The 21,018-nt window shown below is 36.9% G+C and overlaps 2 protein-coding genes across 11 annotated transcripts in view; one reads left to right on the top strand and one right to left on the bottom strand.

The window, feature by feature from the left end:
* The window catches only part of VPS54 (VPS54 subunit of GARP complex), a 131,947-nt gene extending 126,757 nt beyond the window's left edge, over positions 1-5,190 (top strand). For 4 of the 5 annotated variants that reach the window (XM_015112491.3, XM_077958281.1, XM_015112493.3 and 1 more), the window contains 2 exons: positions 537-631; positions 4,552-5,190. In XM_015112491.3, the coding sequence (XP_014967977.1) occupies positions 537-631; positions 4,552-4,657 (201 nt within the window). In that variant the 3' untranslated portion in view covers positions 4,658-5,190. The remainder of the gene's footprint in view (positions 1-536; positions 632-4,551) is intronic. The other variant, NM_001261018.2, reaches the window with a different exon arrangement.
* A 1,346-nt stretch (positions 5,191-6,536) lies between these two features.
* The window catches only part of UGP2 (UDP-glucose pyrophosphorylase 2), a 54,154-nt gene continuing 39,672 nt past the window's right edge, over positions 6,537-21,018 (bottom strand). For 5 of the 6 annotated variants that reach the window (XM_077958274.1, XM_015112486.2, XM_077958273.1 and 2 more), the window contains 7 exons: positions 15,438-15,623; positions 13,999-14,132; positions 12,227-12,524; positions 11,544-11,741; positions 10,429-10,671; positions 7,893-7,997; positions 6,537-6,978 (listed from right to left, as the gene is read on the bottom strand). In XM_077958274.1, coding sequence (XP_077814400.1) covers positions 6,871-6,978; positions 7,893-7,997; positions 10,429-10,671; positions 11,544-11,741; positions 12,227-12,524; positions 13,999-14,132; positions 15,438-15,518 — 1,167 coding nt within the window. In that variant the 5' untranslated portion in view covers positions 15,519-15,623 and the 3' untranslated portion in view covers positions 6,537-6,870. 6 annotated transcript variants of the gene reach the window in all.

Raw genomic sequence — 21,018 nt, forward strand, 5'->3', positions numbered from 1 at the left:
TTGCCACTTGAATACTAGTAATTCCACAAAACTTCCATAGATTGTTATATATATTTTCCCCACAGACAATGTTATTTCACAAAATCATTTCATAAATTCATTGTATATAATTTTAGGTTAGGTATTTCCCAAAGCTTGAGAGAACAATAAAATACTTTGAAGTGATTTCACTAGAATAGAAGTATGAAGGTACCTTTGCCTCTATCATTATGACATTCTTTCCCCTATCAACTTCCTACTTAATATATTACAAAATTCCCCACTACTTTTTATTATTTTTACTTGTCACAGTTGATCCCACTTACGGGATTTTTTTCCAAAAAGGAGTACTAAGGAGGTTAGAAAGCTTTTATCCAGCTAAGGAGAAAAAATGTAGTGAAATAGCAATAGAATACTTTCAGAGGAGGATTTTAAAAGTATATGCCAAAGCAAAGGTTTTGGTTTTTAAAAATACTTTCTCTAATGTTGATAACTCAGATATTTACATATTCTATTTCAGTAGAACTTTAAGAAACTTAGTTTTATTTCTTTTTCAGATGTTATTTTTAAGAATTAATGCAAGTTATAAACTCCACTTGAAAAAGCAGTTATCTCACTTAAATGTGATAAATGATGGAGGACCTCAAAATGGGTATGTTTTTTTTTTTTAACATTTTCACCATATACTCCCATATTAAATTGTTTTAATGATCAGTTTTGATTATTTATGCCATCCTTTTCTGCTGTAATCACACCGAAGACCAACGTTGTAAAATCAGCAAGCTTTTGTGCTTTTTTTTGCCCCGTGGAAATACCTGTTTCTGTCTAACTATCTAAAAGTGGTGTATACATGGACAATTACTTACCTGACCTTATGTATCTGTTTTGAGGCAGTGTGAGTTAGTAGCGCTTCCTTAGATACCCAATAGCTTTCCCCAATTCAAACAGAATTCAAAAGTCCTACTGTGTGACCATGTGAATGTCACTTAACCTCTGTGCCACATTTATAAAATAACAAGGATGAAATATGTCTTAATTCCTTCACAGGGTTATGAAAAATAATATATGTGTGTATATGTATATATTTTATTGTAAGCTGTTGAAAAAATTGTATATATTACTGTTAAAATAGCATAGTACATAGAAAGCATAGGATAGGATTTAGAATCTGAAAACTTGGGTTAAGTTCTAGTTCTGTCACTTACTAGCTGTTGTAACTTTGGGCAAATCACTTACTCCCCTCAGCTTAGGTTTTTTAGATTTGAAAATAGGGATGATTGTAAAAGTTTCCTTAACAGGATTTTTGTGAAGAGTTATGTAGATAAAGATATGGGGAAGAGATTTTATAAAATTTAAAGCAGTGATCATTTAGTTATATCTTAGTATCAATTCTTTAGTGTGCTAAGGTTTTTAGGAATAAAATTTTATTCCCTGTTAAAGGAATTTCAGGCTCAAATTTCAAACTCATAAAGTTGGCCTTGCCATTTAAAAAGAAGTACAGTGAATCAATTTTGCAAAAAGCTATGTGAAAGCTTTGTTCTGTTGAATCTGTTAGGCTGAATTTAAGAGTTTTATGCAAGAATGATACTCTCTCTTATTACCTGATTCTTCTTTTTCTTTTTAAAGAATCATTTGTTTTCAAAAATTTCAAGGCCATGGAACATTTAAAGGACGATGATGAACACTGAATACCTTTTACCTAGATTTATCAACTGTTAAAATTTTGCCACATTCTCCCTGCCACTTTTGCTCCTTCTCCATCCCACCCCCATACCTCCCTTTTGCCGAACATCCAAAAAAGTAGGCTGCAGTCATAAAATTTAACCCTTAAATACTTTGGCATGTGTCTCTAAAAACAAGGACATTTTTATACAATCATAATACCTGAACCCCACCTAAGAAAACATCACATGGGTGACACTGTGTATCTCTCTGTCTTGATGTCAAATGATGCAAATGGTACATACATGAGAGACCTGCTCCTGAAAAGGTAATAGCATATGAGAAACTTAGAGACTCTTGGTAGAGATGTATACTGTGTACCCTAAAGAGGCTGTTCAAAAAAAGCTAGTAATATTTTCAAGGCCTACCCCGCTCATACCCTTTTACTTTTATTCCCATAACTAAATCTGGGTTGGTTAGTTGGGTTTTTGCAGACGAGTAGTTCTGAAGCATGCAAGCTAACTCGTTAGCTATTATTTTTCTTTTTTAATATATCTATTTGGAAGTCAGTCTGACCTTAGAGATCCTCACTGTCACATACTAACAGAAACTCATTCTTTGTAAGTCAATTCATGTCTTTGAAAGATGCCTGAAGATTAACCTCTATCCTCTAGCCAAGGACATAAACTACCTGCGTAAAAGGAATTTTTGTTTCTGAAATTGCACTAAAAATGTAGCTTTTGACTTTTTTTGACGTAAACATAAAATTAACCATTTTAAAGTGAACAATTCAGTGGCATTTAGTGTCTTCACAATGGTGCGTAACCACCACTTCTATCTAGTTCCAAACATTTTCACTACTCCAAAAGAAAATCCTGTACCCATTAGGCAGTTGCTTCCTATTTCTCCCTCTCCCCAGCCTTGTACTTCTATTTTTATTTTTTGAGACGGAGTATCGCTCTGTCACACAGGCTGGAGCGCAGTGGTGTGATCTCAGCTCACTTCAACCTCCACCTCCCAGGTTCAAGCGATTCTCCTGCCTCCACCTCCTGAGTAGCTGGGATTAACAGGCACGTGCCACCACACCTGGCTAATTTTTGTATTTTTAGTAGAGACAGGGTTTTATCATGTTGGCCAGGCTGGTCTCAAACTCCTGACCTCAGGTGATCTGCCTGCCTTGGCCTCCCAAAGTGCTGGGATTACAGGCATGAGCCCACGCCCAGCCCAGCTCTGTACTTTTTAATGTAATTTTTTCCCTCTATTTTAAAATATTTTAAAAATAGAGACATACAGAGAATAATAAAATATTTATATTTCTACTACCCAGAATTGATCATTAACATTTGTCATTTTCACTTGAAAAAAATATTTATTGTATTTTTAAAATGGTATTCAAAAAATTGCATTCCAGATGAAGCTGAAGTACACCTTTACACCTCATATGCAGTTCCTTTCCCTTTTTCTCCTAACCTTTAGGTAACATTTCCAGTGAGTTTAGTCTACATTCTTTCAGTCTTTCTCATTTACTATACCTAGATTTATGAAAAATATGTAGTGCTGTTTTATAAATTTACTTATATGGTATATTGCATATATGCAGCTTGCTTTCTACTTGGCATTTTTACTGATTTATCTCTGTTGATCTGTGGAAGTTGTCTGTTTTTGACTGCTGTATAGTCAAAACCACCTTTTTTTTTTTTTTTTTGGAGACAGGGTCTCATGGTCACACAGGCTGGAGGGCAGTGGTGTGATCATGGCTCACTGCAGCCTCAACCTCCGTGGCTCAAGCAATCCTCCCACCACAGACTCCCCAGTAGCTGCAACTACAGGTGTGTGGTACCACACCCAGCTAATTTTTTAAATTTTTTTTAGAGATGAGGTCTCGCTATGTTGCCCAGGCTGGTCTTGGAACTCCTGAGCTCAGGTGATCCTCCTGCCTCAGCCTCCCCAAGTGTTGGGATTACAGGCGTGAGCCACCACTCCATGAATCAACCATAGGTAAATTAGACATTTCCCCTAGTGATAAATTGCTAAGTCATTACTTTTTTCCATTATAACCATGCCATACTGAAGATCCTTATACATGTCTAGTGGTATGACCATTTCTTCAGGGCATATACCTGAATATAAGTGAATTGGAGCTAATACACATTTTCACATTGTTAGGTATTGACAGTGGCTGTTAATACTCCATTAGTGGAGTAGTTTGTGAGAATTTGTTTCCCACATCTTGCCAACATTTGCTGTTAGATTTCTTAATTGTTGCCAGTCTGATGGGGGATAATAGTACCTTGTTTTGACTGGCATTTTCCTGACATTTACCATTTTTTCAGTTTATTGGTTATTCAGGTGTTTTCATCTGTGACTTCTTGTTCATATTCTTTCCTATTTTTCTCTTGGGTTTTTAAAGAAATATCTAGTAGGGCTTATATACATGAATACTAGTCTGTATTTAATCGCTTAGATGACACTTAGAAAACCTGGCCTGCTTTTCCCTTGAGTTTACTATTTTAGTCAACACACCTATACTCTAGTGCTAACCAATCAAAAACATTTTAGTTTAACCTGTTATTTTCTCTGTATATTAATTCATGCTGTTTTAAGATAGATGATTTTCTTGGGCTGAATTTATCATGAAACTGACTCCAAATGCATTGATGTATTCATTTTCCAACATGCATTGATGTATTCATTTTCCAAATATTTATTATGGAAATATAGCATTAAATGGCCTACTTGTTGATAAAAGGAATCCTGCTAAGATAATATGTTGACACTTGGGTGCTAAGAAATCTGAATTTTAGATAATACTGTAGCAGCCAGGATAGGACCGACTCGGTGAGCACTGTTACTTTAATTATCTGAATAGAAAGCTTGAGATTTAAAAATAATTTTCTCTCCATTATTTAGGTTGGTCACAGCAGATGTAGCTTTTTACACTGGAAATCTTCAAGCCTTAAAAGGCCTTAAAGATTTGGACCTAAATATGGCCGAAATTTGGGAGCAGAAGAGGTGATGTCATACTGGAAAACTGGGTAGTTCATCTGACCATGGGATGTGTTTGTTATGAAGAAAATCTGGATGCCTGTGATTTGAGAATTGAACCTGAAACCCAAAGTGAACTGGGGTGGGGGAAGGGAAAAAGGAAAGTATCAGTGTTGGGAAACTGGATTCAGTGGGATCTACAAGGAATGTCATTTTTGTGCATCCTACAGTGAGGAGTAACTGATCAGGTGTCTATAACATTTTTCATTCTCTCTGGAAACAGACTCAGGTTTCTTTGGACCAAATCCAAAAGAACACATAGCTGTAACACAGCTGTAGTTGACTAGAATGCTCTGTATACTTTATATTAAAAAATGCTTTGCATTTCTTCCAGTGCAATGAAATTCATATGGTGTCCCACCTTATTTAATGATGGTACAATTTAAAATCTTAAAATCTTAGTCAACCTCTGTAGAAAGTTTTCTCTATGAAAGTAAAGCTGTTTGAAAAATTATTTTTTTACAGATCTTTCTATAAAAAATAAACATCTTTTGATTGCTTGGATTTAGGAATTCAATTTTTGTTTCAGTGACCAATGTCAAGTTGCAGGCTTTGTGTGTTGCATATTTAATATTTCTACTACCACCATATGTCAACTGGGTAAAGCCTTCCAGAGCTGTCTAAATACCTGAAAGAAAAGACTTAAGTCTTTTTTTAAGTAATACTTAAAAAAAAAGATACTGTCATCTATTTATGCAACTAAATACTTTTCAGAAATGGTATATAAAAGGCTACAGTTTAATATCTGTATTTTTATAAAAGTATGAAGGGTTTGGGGTGTTTTTATTTGTAGCAGAGGTAAGAATATGTATTCATATAATCTGCCTACTTTTGAGTTCTCATTTTAACATTTAGATAACATAATGAAGTATGGCCCCCTTGGATCCTTGTTTTTAAGTTACTTTCGATGTGTATATGAACAAAGACCAGGGAGAAACAGAACTTTTAAAAATATCGGCTGCTGTGTTGGGGCCAGAAATAAGGTGACAAGTAAAGACTTTTGTAATACCTACCTTCAAAATGAGAATCAGCAGCACTCTACAAATGAAAGTGCCTGTGCCTCACCTCACACCAAGAATCTTGCCTAACCCTGTCAGAGTGCCTAATATTCTGTGGTGATTATGTACAATGAAACAGTCTTATTTTGTGCTCTTTGGTTTCTTAAAAGGAAAGCTTGTTTTCTTTCCTTTATCATTACAGAGGTATGTCATTGGTTCTTAAACTATCTATCTGTCTAAAATAAAGCTGTAAAAAATTAACAGACTTTAAAAGGCAACTTTTTTTTAAATGGTATACAGTGAACTTTAAGTTAAACAAGCAGCCTACTCAAAACAAGTATGGATGAATTTTTTAAAAAGGCATAAATTGAACTACCAGCAGACCTGATTGGAAAGATTATTAATGATCATTTTTCAGTGATAATAAACAAGCTTCAGGAAATGAAGCTTCAGGGAAAGGGAACTTTTTATGAAGCTCTACCCCGTACTTCACTATAGAAGAGTACAAGGATGTGAAAGAAATTGCCTTCCCTTTGCCCGCCCCATCAGCTGGGAAAATAAATGCCACTTTGTTTCAATAAATGGAGAGTCTGTGGAAAGCATGGCAGGCATCCCAGTTTTAGAACTAGATGAAAGGTACCAAATACCTTCAGTTTAATTCCTATGGAAATAATGGTATGATTAAGATTCTTAGAAATGCCAAAAACTGGACTTGTTAGGTAACTAACCAGTGTGTACTTAAATATTCCAAGGGCAAATCTTCCAACTAATATAGTAACTGTCTAGCAAGAATAAACCATTTTATTTTACCATTTCATAGTTAGCATTATAAAGTACAAGTGTACACAAGTATTGCTTCACTGCTTTATTTTTGAAATGACAAGCAATTCAATGTGACCATCACTGAGGCTTCTGTTAAAAGATCTTCCAGAGTTGCCCCAGTTTTAAGATTAAACAATATTGCACTTTAAGATGAACTAACTTTTGGGATCCTCTTCAAAGAAGGAAAGTATTGCTCCATCTGTGCTTTTCTTAGACTAAAAGCATACTGCAGAAAACTCTACTTTAAAAATCAACACTGCAGGGTACAGTAACATAGTAAAGTACCTGCCTATTTTAGAATCCTAGAGAACATTTCATTGTAAGAAACTAGCCCATTATCAAAGCGTCCACAGTATTTTTCATTTCAGTGGTCCAAGATGCGAAGGTTTCCAGATACAATCTTGTTCTCTAATACTGCTCCAGGTGGGATGTCAATTCTGTCACCATGATTTGCAATGATGATAACCGTTCCCTAAGTGACAGGGAAAACAAAAGAGTGTACTTGCAACTGCAACGCAATTTGATTATCTTACAGTGATCAAGTTTATGTACAACTCTTTTTTACAGTGGAGTAACTGTATTTATAAACAATATTAAACATGAAAAACAAGTGACAGTTAAGGAAAATTGTAATGTGTCCTTCTGTAACAATCCTGGCAGTAGTTCTAGATTCTCTGTCTCCTTGTTAGAGGTAGAACTAACAGTGGGAGGTGGACCCGGTACCACAGCATGGCCAGCCCCCTTTTGAAGGCCTACTTGCAAGGCCACCAGGATTATCCAACTTTCATAGAGAAATTAAAAGGTGCTTGGTTTATATTTACATATAGGGCTTTTGTTGTTTTTAATAATGGTTTACTGATAAGATTTTTCATGTCTTAAGTCTTTAGGCAGTCTCAGCAATAAAATTCAATATATGTATTTGTTTTTTCAAGATCTTCATTTAAGTAAGCTTTAATGGGAGGAGTACATGAAATCTAGTTAGGAGATTTTTTTAAAAATTACATGATTTGGAAAAAGCTATTGTATCTTTAATACTTTTATACCCCCATTTCCCTCCTATTTCTTACGTGAGGCTGGAATGACAGAGTACCCGAGTACTACAATAATGTAAATGAATATTCTTACAGAGAAACATTCCTTTAATATATTCAGTACAAATTAAGTTGTCATTTTTTTCTACTTTTATTCAAATATTCATCTTTCGTAAGCTAACAGTAATAGTGATCCTATTTTAAAGATTCTCATTTCAGTAAAATAGTACCAACTTTAGTACTAGTGTAATTAAGACTAACAAGTATTCCTTAAAGTAAATGTAAATTTATGACTAGAAAATGAGACCTATGTTGTAAAGCTGTAAGAAATATAATTTTCACTGTAACAACATACCTTTAATGAAACATTTTTTCCAAATGTCACATCTCCTGAAACTGTGAGGTGATCCAATTCAAGCATATCTGGTATACTTTCAAATCTTCTTAGATAATCTTGAACCTTACAGAAAAGTAGAAATATAAAAATTTGTCTCAAATGGGTTCACAGAAAGGAAAAATATTAAAGTTTAACTGAACTGTAAAAATATTTTATGGCAAAGCTCAGGTCCTCTAATGGGAAGCACCTATTTATTAAGCACTCATTATATGCTAAATGCCATGCAGAAAAGACCAGGAACTACCAACACTGTTTCTACACCAAGCAATTTACAACAGTTGAGCAGATCTAACTTTTTTTTTTTTTTTTTTAAAGATAATCAACATGCCAAGAGCCAGATGAGTAGTTCACATAATCTGAATTCAACTGGAAAAAAAGAGATCATGCTTTGAAGCAGGCTAGACTGGAGCTGGACTTTAGTGGATAGGTAGGATTCTGAAAAATTAGAGCACATTTTAGGAAGAGCAACAGCACAAATTATTATAAGTTATCACCATCTTTGTCTTTTTATTTCCTCAGATTTTACAAGCACTAGAGATTGTCCTATGTGAACCCGTTTCCTATTTTTCTGGGAAAATGGGAGCAATCAGAAAACTTCCACTTGTTTCCATCCACTACCACCACCTTGCCCGCATTGCCCATTACTCTGTCTTCCTAGTACTGGAATTGGACTGTTTCTATTCCTAAAGCCAACCTCTCCACTTGTGCATCAGATCCCTTCTTATGGCCTATTGAGTGTTGTTTCAGCAGTTCTCCCTCTTCAATGTTTTTTCCCTCCTGACTGCATTAATTCCCATTAATGTTTAAACATCCTCCCATTAAAAAAAAAACAAAAACTCAAATCCTATATTTCTTTCTACCTATACCCCCATATCTCTTTTTCTCTTTAAGGCAAAACTCTTGAGTTTTCTACCTTCATATCTCCAATTCCTCCTTTTTCATTCTCTCTTAAATCCACGCCTGTGAGGCTCCCACACCTCCATACTGATACATCTAATTCCCATCTTTCTTGAATCAGCAGGAGCATTTGACAGATGATCATTCCCACTGTCTTGAAATATTTTCATTTGACTCTGAGGACACATGCATTCATAGTTTTCTAATTCCCCATCTGCATTCTACACATCCACAGCAGGTGGCACCAAACCACACCCAGGACTAAAATAGACTGGGATGGCAGAGCAGGACCCCACAGGCCAACCACAAAGGCTCACAGTGTCATATTTCATTGATTAAATTTTTTAGATTTCACTCATCAGGCTAAGGTGGAGTTTTACAGCAGGTCCACAGATAGTGCTGTTTTGTTCAATGTTATTTTGTTATAACGTTGATGAGGAAAAAAAAAAAAGATTCCCAGCCAGGACTACTGTCTGTGTGGAGTTGGCACGTTCTCCCCCCATTTGTGTGGGTTTTCTCCAACTATTCCGGTTTCTTCCCACATCCCAAAGATGTGCATGTTAGGTGAACTGGTGTGTCTACATGGTCCCAGTATGACTGTGGGTAGGTGTGAGTGTGCCCTGAGATGGGGGCAGCCTGTCCAGGGTTGGCTCCTGCCTTGTGCCCTGAGCTGCCGGGATAAACTCTGGTCACCCATGAACCTGAACTGGAATAAGTGAGTCAAGAATTATCTTGTTTTTATTAGTCAATGTATGTACAGCTCACATTTATTTCAGGGTTTAATATTAGAAGTGTTTTGTTTTTGTTTTAAAATGTGGTGATATTTTTGTGACCAGAAATAAACTGTAGGAACTGAACTCTTGTTTATATAAATTAACCTATGGTAAAATGTGTTATACATTGTTTTGCTTACTGTGGCAGTTTCCAAGAACATACTGATGACACTGAGGACTTAACTGTACTTGCTATTCCACCTGTCTAGAACACTTTTTGCACTAGATACCCATTTGTCAGACCCAATCAACTTCTCAATGAGGCTGCCTGTGGCCACTCAACGTAAAATTACACCATCACCACCCCCCTCAATCCCCACGCCCCGAGGCATTCCCTTTTCTCTATCCTTGCTTTGTTTCTCCATAGCATTTTCCACCACTTGGCATATCATACATTTACTTATCATCCTTTCCCCACTAGAATGTCAATTCTGTGAAGACAAAGATTTAGTCTGTTTTGTTTACTACTAAATCCCTAGAACCTAGAACACTGCCCAGTACATGATAGGGGCTCAATAAGTATTTGTTAAGCCAGAATTAACCTTTTCCCACTGATGAAAGCAGTACTGGTCTTGGAAGAGACAGAAGATAAAATGCCCCAAAATTTAAAGATTATTTTCTACTCCCCATATGGCAATCATGTTTCAAATGTGAAGTAAAATCTTTATCTTCTATGATGAATTCCCTTTAAAAGATATCAAAGACAGAGGAATACAACAGGTCAGGGGTAGAGACTGTAATTAGTCTCCAATTCACATGTATATCATATTTTTATAATTACACATTTAAGAAATATGAACTCACATATCTTTATAGTTACATACCTTTGTAAAAGAACTGCCTAATTTAACCAAGGGCACTGTAGGAAATTCCCGCTTTTCACTCATTGTCAGAGATCCTGCATTAAGACTATAGAGGTTTGACATCACCAGTAAGAGATCTGATGTGGTTTTGACAGGCAGAAAACGGCTCCTTGGCACATTAATACCTAGAGAATTCTCGAAACTTTTGATGGCAGCCCCTACTGCAGTTTCTAACTGAATGACATTCAGGCCTCCATCCAAAGTCTGTAAGAAATTAGGGGTGGGGAATAGAGAACAGAGGTTTTAAGCACCTACAACTTAGTTCCATGTAGGTTAGTTAATATTTGGGAAGTGACTTCAGAGATCCATTGATGGAAAAAAAAAAGATTTTCTTTTTGAGACAGAGTCTTGCTCTGTCACCCAGGCTGGCTGGAGTGCAATGGCGCGATCTCGGCTCACTGCAGCCTCCGCCTCCTGGGTTCAAGCAATTCTTATGCCTCAGCTTCCCGAGTAGCTGGGATTACAGGCATGTGCCACCATGCCCAGCTAATTTTTTGTATTTTTAGTAGAGATGGGGTTTCACTATGTTGGCCAGGTTGGTCCCGGCCTCAAGTGATCTGCCGGCCTCGGCCTCACCAAGTGTTGGGATTACAGGTATAAGACACTAAGCCTGGCCAGAAAAATAATTTTGAGAACTGACATTTATTAAGCACGTATCATATGCCAACCTCTTATACATGTAATCTTTTTTCAATCTTAAAACTCTTCTGTTCAGTAATACCATTTCCATTTTATGATAAACAACCATAGGTTCAGAAAACTCATGCAAAGTACCGATGGCCAAATGACTTATGAGTGTCAGCAACAACTAAGACTGAAGTAGGTTCTCTACTTTTGAAGCCCAATGTTTTTGCCACTACCACAATCCAGGGTCAGGTATAGGGCACCATAACTTGGCATGCTAGAGGGGTGACAGCAGATTCTGGAAGACAGGGCTAGGAACTAGAGAGTCTGAAAAGGCGAAAGGGAGTGACCAATGGAATCGATGGGGCAGAGGGAGTGGGCAGTGGGGTCTGTGTGTAGCCTACTATGACCTTAGGAACCAGGAAGCTCAATGGGCCACAACCTTGGCTTACCTTTGGATTCACAATGATTTCCATGTCAATGGCATTCTGCTCCTGCAGTCTTTTAACTGCTGCAAGAGAAATCCATAGGTTGTTTGTGTTAAATATTTTGAACTTTGATACAGACTTGAACTCGTCAACATGTGCTTTTGGCACTTGAGCAATTTCCACCAGTCTCAGTTTGCCTTCATATTGAGTGAGTGTCCCGCCCTAGAAAGGCAGAAAATAGTGAGTGCCTCCACATCTGTCCCAAGTGCATTTTTTCGTAAGTACAAAGATAGTGATAATATAAAAAATATATAAATACATTATGTAGAAACAGTACATTTTCATAAAAGGGACAATGGAATAACATTTAAATGCCAAACTAAAAGAGTATTAAAGGTCTGGACAACTTTACTGAAAGGTTTCACATGTTTCAGATTTTTGCCATAAATATATAAGAAACTATTTTAGTTAAAATTACTGATGTAGCTTATCCAAAAAAATAGAGATGATTTTGATACTATTTATTATGGATTTATGATACATATTATGTCAAACAGAACTGAAAGTATTCCACATAATATCATCTCACCCTTTCTTATGATACTAAGTGGTTAAATGTATTGTTTAACATAGAAACTTTCAAATAACTTCATAACTTATGAAATGTGAAAACATGGAGCCCTAAACTGCTTCCTCTCAGTATTTACCTTTACATCTGCACGTGTTTTATTTGTGACTTCCATGACAAATTCACAGCGTTTTCCATTGGGTGGGTTCATTAGATGATTAAGAATATACAGATCCACTGTGGCACCCAGATTATCTATGTTAGACACAAAAATATACTCTTTGCCTTCTCCTATAAAGGTATCAAGCAAACCAGAGTTGTAGAAACTGGCGTAAATATCACCATGACCTGGAGGGTACCAAGCTTCTGTATTTTCCCCTGAGTAAGACACGTCCTTTGCTACAGGAAGTAAAGATTCTTTATTAATCCTCGGGTACCTTAAAAAAAAAAAAAAGTTCTTTTTCAATACTGACCCTGTAGAGCATTTCAGACCTTTAAATAAAATAATGCATTAAAGTTACATAAAATTTCACTTCTTTTCAGAGTCTTATCAATCATTATAGGTGAATCCATTTAAGAAAATCTCTCAGTATCTGTGTTGTCCAAAATCTGTTTTCTAGATGGTGATAGCTGCTGCAAAAACATGTCTCTATGGTTATAAAGATGGGAGGACCCATTATATTTTTAAAATATTAATGTTTTATGACTCTCCAAGAGGAGGGATATATCAAATAAATTTTCTCAAACCTATATAGTTGTGGGATGGTTCTTTTCCCTGAAAACTTATCTGGGAAAAACTGCCCATTCTTACAAATGGATATATTCAGGGGTGGATCTCTTTCTTTCCCAGAAAATAAGCACCAGGTTAGCATTCCAAGATGTCTGCTTCCCACCACTAGTGAGAAAGGTAAAGCTGGTGATGGGGCAAGAGGAAAACAGGAGCTAGCACTGCAACAGACTGAAGACCAGAAAATAAAGGCAAAACATCTGCGAAGTAAAAAAAAAAAAAAAAAAAAGTAACCATGGGAAATAGATCTTAAAAACAACCAAACAAACGAATGGTACAACTGTAGAAATGTCCCTTTTTTATTTTTGAGATAGGGTCTTGCTCTGTTGCCTGGGCTGGACTACAGAAGCACAAACATGTCTCATTACAGCCTCGACCTCCTGGGCTCAAGTGATACTCCCACCTCAGCCTCCCAAGTAGCTGGGGCTACAAGGGCACACCATCAATGCTAATTTTTAAATTTTTTTCGTAGAGATGAGGTCTCATTATGTTGCCCAGGCTAGTCTCAAACTCCTAGGCTCAAGCAATCCTCCTGCTTTGGCTTTCCAAAGTGTTGGAATTACAGGCATAAGCCAGCACACCCAGTCTCGAAATACCCCTTCTGTACAAGTTCATGTGGACTGATGTCCATCCCTTAAATGGAAGTCTTATTTCTCCAGTTTCCTGACCTTCAGTCACAACTCATCATCTGAATTTACTTTTTACTCACTATTCCTCAAAAATTTTCTCCAGAATTTATTAAATTACCCCAAGCCCATAAAAGATGTTGAAGAAATTCCTTTCCATAGGAAAAGTTATCAATAATGTAGGAATATAAAAAGATTTTCACAGACCCACCTGGAGACCAAATATGCTCTCAGAAAGCAAATGCTTAAGCTATCCCCAAATATTCTGGACATGGAACAGAGTCTCAAGCAGACTGAATTTTAAGAACTGGAAGTTAGAGAACCAGAGTGATTATAACAATCACATTATCAACAAATGCTTAGCTTTTATGGGCATCAAACACTTGTGAACATCAATATTTGGTGCCTTTACATCTTGAGACTGCTCTGTTATAAACAAGATAAAGAAGTCCTTTCCCAGGAGTAACACACCCAGAGTTAATTTTTTACTCATTGTACCTGCTTTGATTGAAAGTGTAGATTTTCACACGACAATGATTGTACTTCTGTAGTATTTTTTTGGTATCTTCATCCGTGTTAAAAGAGTTCATTAAAACAAGAGGAACATCTGTATTGTAGGTTTTATTCAAATGCTAGGGAGGAAAATGACAATTAGATTACCCAGACTCACTTTTCTTTTGCTCAAATATGCAAAATTAATTCTTAAGGGTTAAATCATAAAATGTCCAAAACATCATCTGTATGTAGCCAAATATACAGATTTGACATAAAACTGCTCAGCATGAGCCAGACATTTTGCTAGGCAATTCACCATGCACTTGCTCATTAAATCACCACCCTCTGAGATAGAAACTACTGTCTGTATTTTACGGATGACTAAACTAAGGCCCAGATAGGTGGTGGGTCTGGCAATGGCAGAGGTGGGACCCCCACCTCCCCACCCCAGGCAGTTTGAGTCTGGAGCTTGTGTATAGCTACAGTGCTCTGTGGCCTTACTGGGTAGGCAAGTGCTGATTAAGCATTTACTCTATGTTAACATCTCTGTAGGGATGAAAGTACAAATGTGACAAAGGCATGGCTCCCTACTCTCAAAATTAATGATCAAAAATTTTGAATCACACCCCAACTGAAATCTTTTCAACCTCAGAAGAGCTAAGAGGCAACACAGAGTGTGAAGAAAACAAGGTCTTAGAAGTCAGACTGCCCTATGTTAAAATTTTAATTCTGCACTTACTAACTAGCTTGGGAACCTTGGACAAGTAACCAACCTCCTTGTGCTTTGGTTTCCTCATTGGTAAAATGGGGATCACAGTACTTAAGAGTTGTTGAGAGGAACAAATGAGTAAATTCATATCAAGAGCTCAGAATAATACTTGGTGGACAATAAGTGCTGAATACATGTTGGCCACTGCTACAACTAGCCGTTAGGATTATAGTTGCCAGCACCATACTAGGCAATAGGATAAGGAGATGGAAAAAATAAGGCCACTGCCCCAGAAGAGCTTATGGTATACGATTAATGACTTTGTCGTAAGAGAGAAGCCAAGAACAGTTCTTAGCATGCAGGGCCTGCAGCCAAATACATAACATCTTCCCCACCCTCCCAAAAGGGTTAATAAAGCAAGATCATCCCAGCCTTGATGAAGGCTGCCCCCAGAAAGAAAGTGGGTAGAAGGGTGGGATATCAAAAGAGAATCTCAACAGACCCAGAGATTTCAACAACCACAGGTGCTATTTAAGATCAAAAGCCTTTACATAACCTTAAGGATTTGCCCTTAAGAACACTAAACCTTTTTTCCACCAATAGAGACTAAAGATAGCAAGCTCTTTGGTTAGCTCAAATTCACATCTGCTACATTTTATAATATAACATTTATGATAACTTAAAAACTAAAAACTAGTTTAGTATCTCATGAAAAATGCTAAATGTTACTCACTTCAATTTGCTGAACAGTCAGATCCAGAAAAGTATTCTCATTCCTCACACCAATCAGACTTTTAGGGCCTTTGCAGCCCATGCTGGTTCCCAAACCACCATTGAGTTTCACCACCACTAGTTTGTTCAACACAGAAGATATATTATCAGGCAAGCCTCTGGCCTTTATCTTTTCATAGGGTTGAATCTGAAAGAAAAATAACATTATAGGAGTAATTCAAACAGCTTTAAAGGGACATTAAAACATATCAATCCCAGGGTTATTTCCATGCTTCCATAAAGAGTTTTGGTTTCTCTGGAAAATTTTAATCAACTTTTCTTTAATGTCAGAGGCCCTTGTGGTTCAAAATCAAGTACTTTAACAGGCAACTTCCCTTGCACACAGTAGTTCAGTGGATCATTTACTTTACAAAGGAGTACGAGAAGGGGGAAAAAGTTGTAGGCCCCATATATTGCCTGGCTGGTAAGAACATCCAGATCTCTTGGAGTATCTTCAAACACTCAGAATTCCCAATTTGTATCAACACAGCAAATGATCAAGTCATTTATTTAGACTCATCAAGTCTAAATATTTCTGGTGTATTATGGCTCTACTTCAATTCTGGAGAACCAGATACAAAATTACACATTATTCCTTCTACCACAGGAGGCAAATACCAAAACACACTTGTTCCTTGCCATTCTCTATTCAGTCATAAGTTTGCCTTTCAAAGGAAGGTGGCATAGACTTTTTGTCAAGTATGCACAAGGACAGAATTCCTTCCTCAAGAATTTAACTTTCAGGTGTCACCATATAAAAGCCAATACTGGAAAATTAAGTGTTGTCACTGTTCTAAGAAATGCCCTGGAAGGGAGGAAAAGAGCAAGAGGTGGGGCTAAAGAAAACCCCAACTCAATCTCCTCCCTAGCATCCTCATCTATTTCTGTGAGCAGAGGGCCTTAATCTATAACTTCTCCCTTATAGGAAAGGAACAGTGACAACTTACAGCGGAGGCCCAGATTCTTTTATTCAAAGCAGAGGCACAAGCAAGTCTAAACATCTTACAGTAAGAAGGAAACCTTTCAGAAGGATCACAATGTATTTTCTATCCATTTATGTGACATGTTTGCTGTTATTTTGTTTTAATGGAATAGGTCCTCAAACTGACTCTTCAGTTACATCCTGGTGTAGGACAGCTAACACATAATGGACTGAAAAAAGTAAAACTACCTCATAAGTGCTTTGTGGACATTAGCTGTTATTTGTTCTGCTACTGTAGGAACGCGTGTGTGTGTGTGAGAGAGAGAGAGAAATGTGTAGGTGTGACTGGGAAAGAACTTGACAGGCTCACACTCCAGTGATCTAAGCATATGGAAGCAAAAATCTCTTTATGCTTGGTCAGAGGAGAGGAGAGGAGACAGGAGAGGAAGGGAGGGGAGGGGAAGGAAAGACCACTGTGATGCAATGGCTGTAAGTAGTCAATTAATAGTTTAGAAGAGTCAGCAAATGGGACCAGGCCAAATGTTTTCCCATTATTTTGTAAAAGCCAAGAATTTCCATTTATCAGTTATTTTTCACTTCCTAGCAAGAACCTAATATTTACACAGGTCTCACAAGGATGTGAAAATCAGCTGAAAATCACCAAAACCTCCTAGTCCATGCATTCATTTTAGGTTAAATTGTTAGTTCAGAGATAGTGTTACCTATTTATGTTTTGACTACACTTAAAAAGAAAATAAGAGTACACAGAAGCTATTTTCCACATGGTAGGACAGGCCTGTCTTCCAATTTTACCTAAAATTTTTAATTGTGGCACATCACATACATAAAAGTTTATAAAAGATATAAAATATACATATACGGTTGAAAAATAACTTTTTTTTTTTTTTTTTGAGATGGAGTCTCGCTCTGTCCCCCTGGCTGGAGTGCAGTGGCCGGATCTCAGCTCACTGCAAGCTCCACTTCCCGGGTTTACGCCATTCTCCTGCCTCAGCCTCCGGAGTAGCTGAGACTACTGGCGCCTGCCACCACGCCCGGCTAATTTTTTTTTTTGTATTTTTAGTAGAGACGGGGTTTCACCGTGTTAGCCAGGATGGTCTCGATCTCCTGACCTTGTGATCCGCCCGCCTCGGCCTCCCAAAGTGCTGGGATTACAGGTGTGAGCCACCGCGCCCGGCCAACAATAACATTTTTAAAAAGGAACACTGCCATGCATCTGTCCCTAATCACATTCCTCTTCTACCCCTATGGGTAACCATCATCTGGACTTCTAGTCTATAGTTTTACCACCTATGTGTGTAACAATATTTTACGCCATTTTATTTGTCTCAAAACTTTAAAATAAATTGAATCATACTATAAAGTAAGACCCATCTTGTCATTACAATATCAGTAATTTCAACAAGGCATATCACTGGGTTTGTTGTTGATATTTGAATATTCTATTTCAACTAGGGGTAAACATTATCTAGATGTAACTTGGAGTGAAAATTTTCATGTAACATCAATATTTTATCAAAGTATAAATGCTTATTATAAAAGTAAAAATGGTACAATAATTCTGAAAGCTATTAATTTTATGTATAACAATTAATGTTTTCAAATCAATAAGTTAGAAAACAGAATGACAACAAACATAAAACTCAGTACATTAGATAGGTATCTGTAGGAAAATATTCCCTTTTTGAGGGAACAAATATTTATACAAATTTAAATAACGTGAGGCAGAAAATTCTAGATTACATCTTAATTCGAATCTTTACAGAAATGTTTGGAATACTAACATTCACAGCATTAAACAAAGTGAGCTTTAGGAACCATGTTTAATTTTTAGCTATTTGATTTAGGACATAAGTCATCAAGAAAAAGTACTAACAGGAACTTTTTTTTACCTCCAGTGAAAATGAATTAAAAACCAAATGTCAACATTGCTGCCTTAAAATTTCACCAGGAGAAAATAGAACTCCAAAATCATATGTATTCATGCTAAATCAGCTTTGATCCACACACTATAAATAACAGAAAGTTCTGGCTGGGTGCAAGGACTCACATCTGTAATCCCCGCACTTTGGGAGTCTGAGGCAGGAGGATCACTTAAAGCCCAGGAGTTTGAGAACAGCTTGGGCACTATGGTGAGACCTTGCCTCTACAAAAAAAAAAAATTTAATTACCTGAGCATGGTGGTGCATGACTATAGTCCCAGGTACTCGGGAGGCTGAAGTGGGAGGACTGCTTGGGCCTCAGAGGCTATACAAATATATTTAAAGCACATAAAAATGATTTATATAGACTGCCAACCCTTTTAAGTAGGAGAAAACAAATATTTGCCCAAGTTCTGAGTCCTAGGTACAAAGTTCCTTGTAGAAACATGTTACTGGAAAGTTTTATTATAAATTTTAGTTAATAAAATTAAATGTGCTGCTTTTCTTTCCTGTACTTAGTCATGGAGACATAATCAGAGTCTGTTTTAAGTGTGAAAGCACAATACAATGATCAATTCAACAATGCTAAAAACATACCTGATTGAAGAAATATTAAAGATAAAAGTGTTATGCAATTATCAATGACAAATAGGGTGAGAGAATGATTTAGGAATCACCAACATTCAGTGTTTCACCCATACTTTTCACCTGCTGGCTATGAGCTGAGAGATGATGGGCCACTCTCATCATTCTGCTTCAAAGACAAGCTATCAGAGAACATTTGCTTATATGAGATGTTCACACAAGATGGAACGGCAGTTATTACATTTTATATAGGCTGTCTGCACAAAAAAAAGGCCCAAAATTATGCTTTGGAAGTAACAAAACCAACACAGCAGGACTTACTAACAACAGTTCAATTGCCAGAACCTGCTAAGAAGTAACCAACTTATGTGTCCTAAGCATGCAGACTTCTTACAAGATACGCTGTGAAGATCTTCCACTCATTCTGTTTTAGAGAAAATGTAAAAATGTATGTTTATGCAATGAAAACTGATATTCAGAGACACACTTGTCAAGAGAGCCATTACTCCATTGCCAAATTTCTAGATCCAAAATCTAAGATCTCAAGTGATTGTGGGGAGGAACAAGTGCATGCTGAAATATTTTTGAAAACGCACACAAAATAAGGTAATATAAATGAGAAAGTATTCAGAAATTATCTGTCAACATGCACAAAACTTCAGTTTGTGAGATAACTTCAAGGAAATGGCATCACTGCCATAAATTAATGAAGTTTACAAGCTCAGGATACTGAGAGGACAGAGCTTCACTTCAGTCAGTTACTATTAGAGAGGAAGGAAAACTTAACATCATGGCATCTATATCATAATCAGCACATTCACTACTAGCAAAAATAGTTGGAAAATATCTTGCTCCTCCAACAACCTCCATTGACCAAAGTAAGTCCATTTACTGTTACAGATGTGCATTATGGTGACCGCAAATGCAATCTACCAGATAACCATGTTGATGAACTATTGTTCTTGCACTGTAACATCAACATGTTAAAGCTTGGTTACTAAATTTCTAAATAGAACTGTAACAACTGCAATTTCTTTGTTATCCCAAAAACTTATTCTATGATGGTGATCTAGATTCTCAGCCTCATACTGATTTTAACACTAGGACATTTGGCCTTCAGCCAAAAGGTATACTAAATATACTTCTAGTTTTAACTCAAATATCCCCAAGGTTGGCATCTTAAGAAACTGAGTTTGAATTTAAAATGTAATTCTGAATACTGTTCAAATATTTGGTATAAAATAAAATGAGCTGATCCATGGACAACATTCAGAATTCAAAAACCAAGTTAATAAAGACTTTTGGGAACAGGTCCTAGCAACTCACAATATAAAGACTTATTTACCATTCAAGTAAGTGCCAAATTTCTCTGTGATGTGTTGTATTTATAACCTTGCATGCTAAGTTAAGGGGGCAGAAAGTCACCCCATCTCTCAAAATGTCAAGGAACCATGGTTCTTTATGTGGTGCTTTCAATAATACCTTCTTGTCTTGCTATATCCAACCCTTAAAAGCAGCTAATTTAAATGTAGGTCTGCTGAGGAATTTGTTAACCATAGAGGACTCTCAGAATAACTGTGGAAAGGAAAGAAGTAACAGGGTATGAAGACAGGAGAAATATTTAAAGTGGTCAAGATAATGTTACTGTTGGAAGCCGCCAGGGGAGGTCTTTCACTGATGTTTCCTGACATACCCAGCCCCTACCCACCACCACCCCTCAACAGACACAGAGGTGTGCACAAAGGCACTAGTCATTCCATTCCAGGAAGCCAGGACACTTTTTGTCTAAAGCTTATTACACGTTAAATTTGGTGGTAAGCACAGCTTTCCATCACACAAATCACCCTGTATCAGCAGAGGTGCTCTTTCTTGGTGACACTGTCCACACTCTCTACCAGGCACCTAACCAAGCAGTCCCACAGAGCTTTGTTCAGTTCAACAAGCCAAGGGGCTATGTGTTAGAAAATTGCTTAGCAACAGCTGAAGTCACAGAGGACACACCTAGTCACAGAGACAAGTTTTAGGCCTGCCTTCTACTTTCCCTACTTAGCTCCCCCAGGAGAATGCACAAAGACATTTACTCAAAGATGGCTAGT

This window comes from Macaca mulatta, chromosome 13, assembly GCF_049350105.2.
Source record: "Macaca mulatta isolate MMU2019108-1 chromosome 13, T2T-MMU8v2.0, whole genome shotgun sequence".
Taxonomy (NCBI): Eukaryota; Metazoa; Chordata; class Mammalia; order Primates; family Cercopithecidae; genus Macaca; species Macaca mulatta.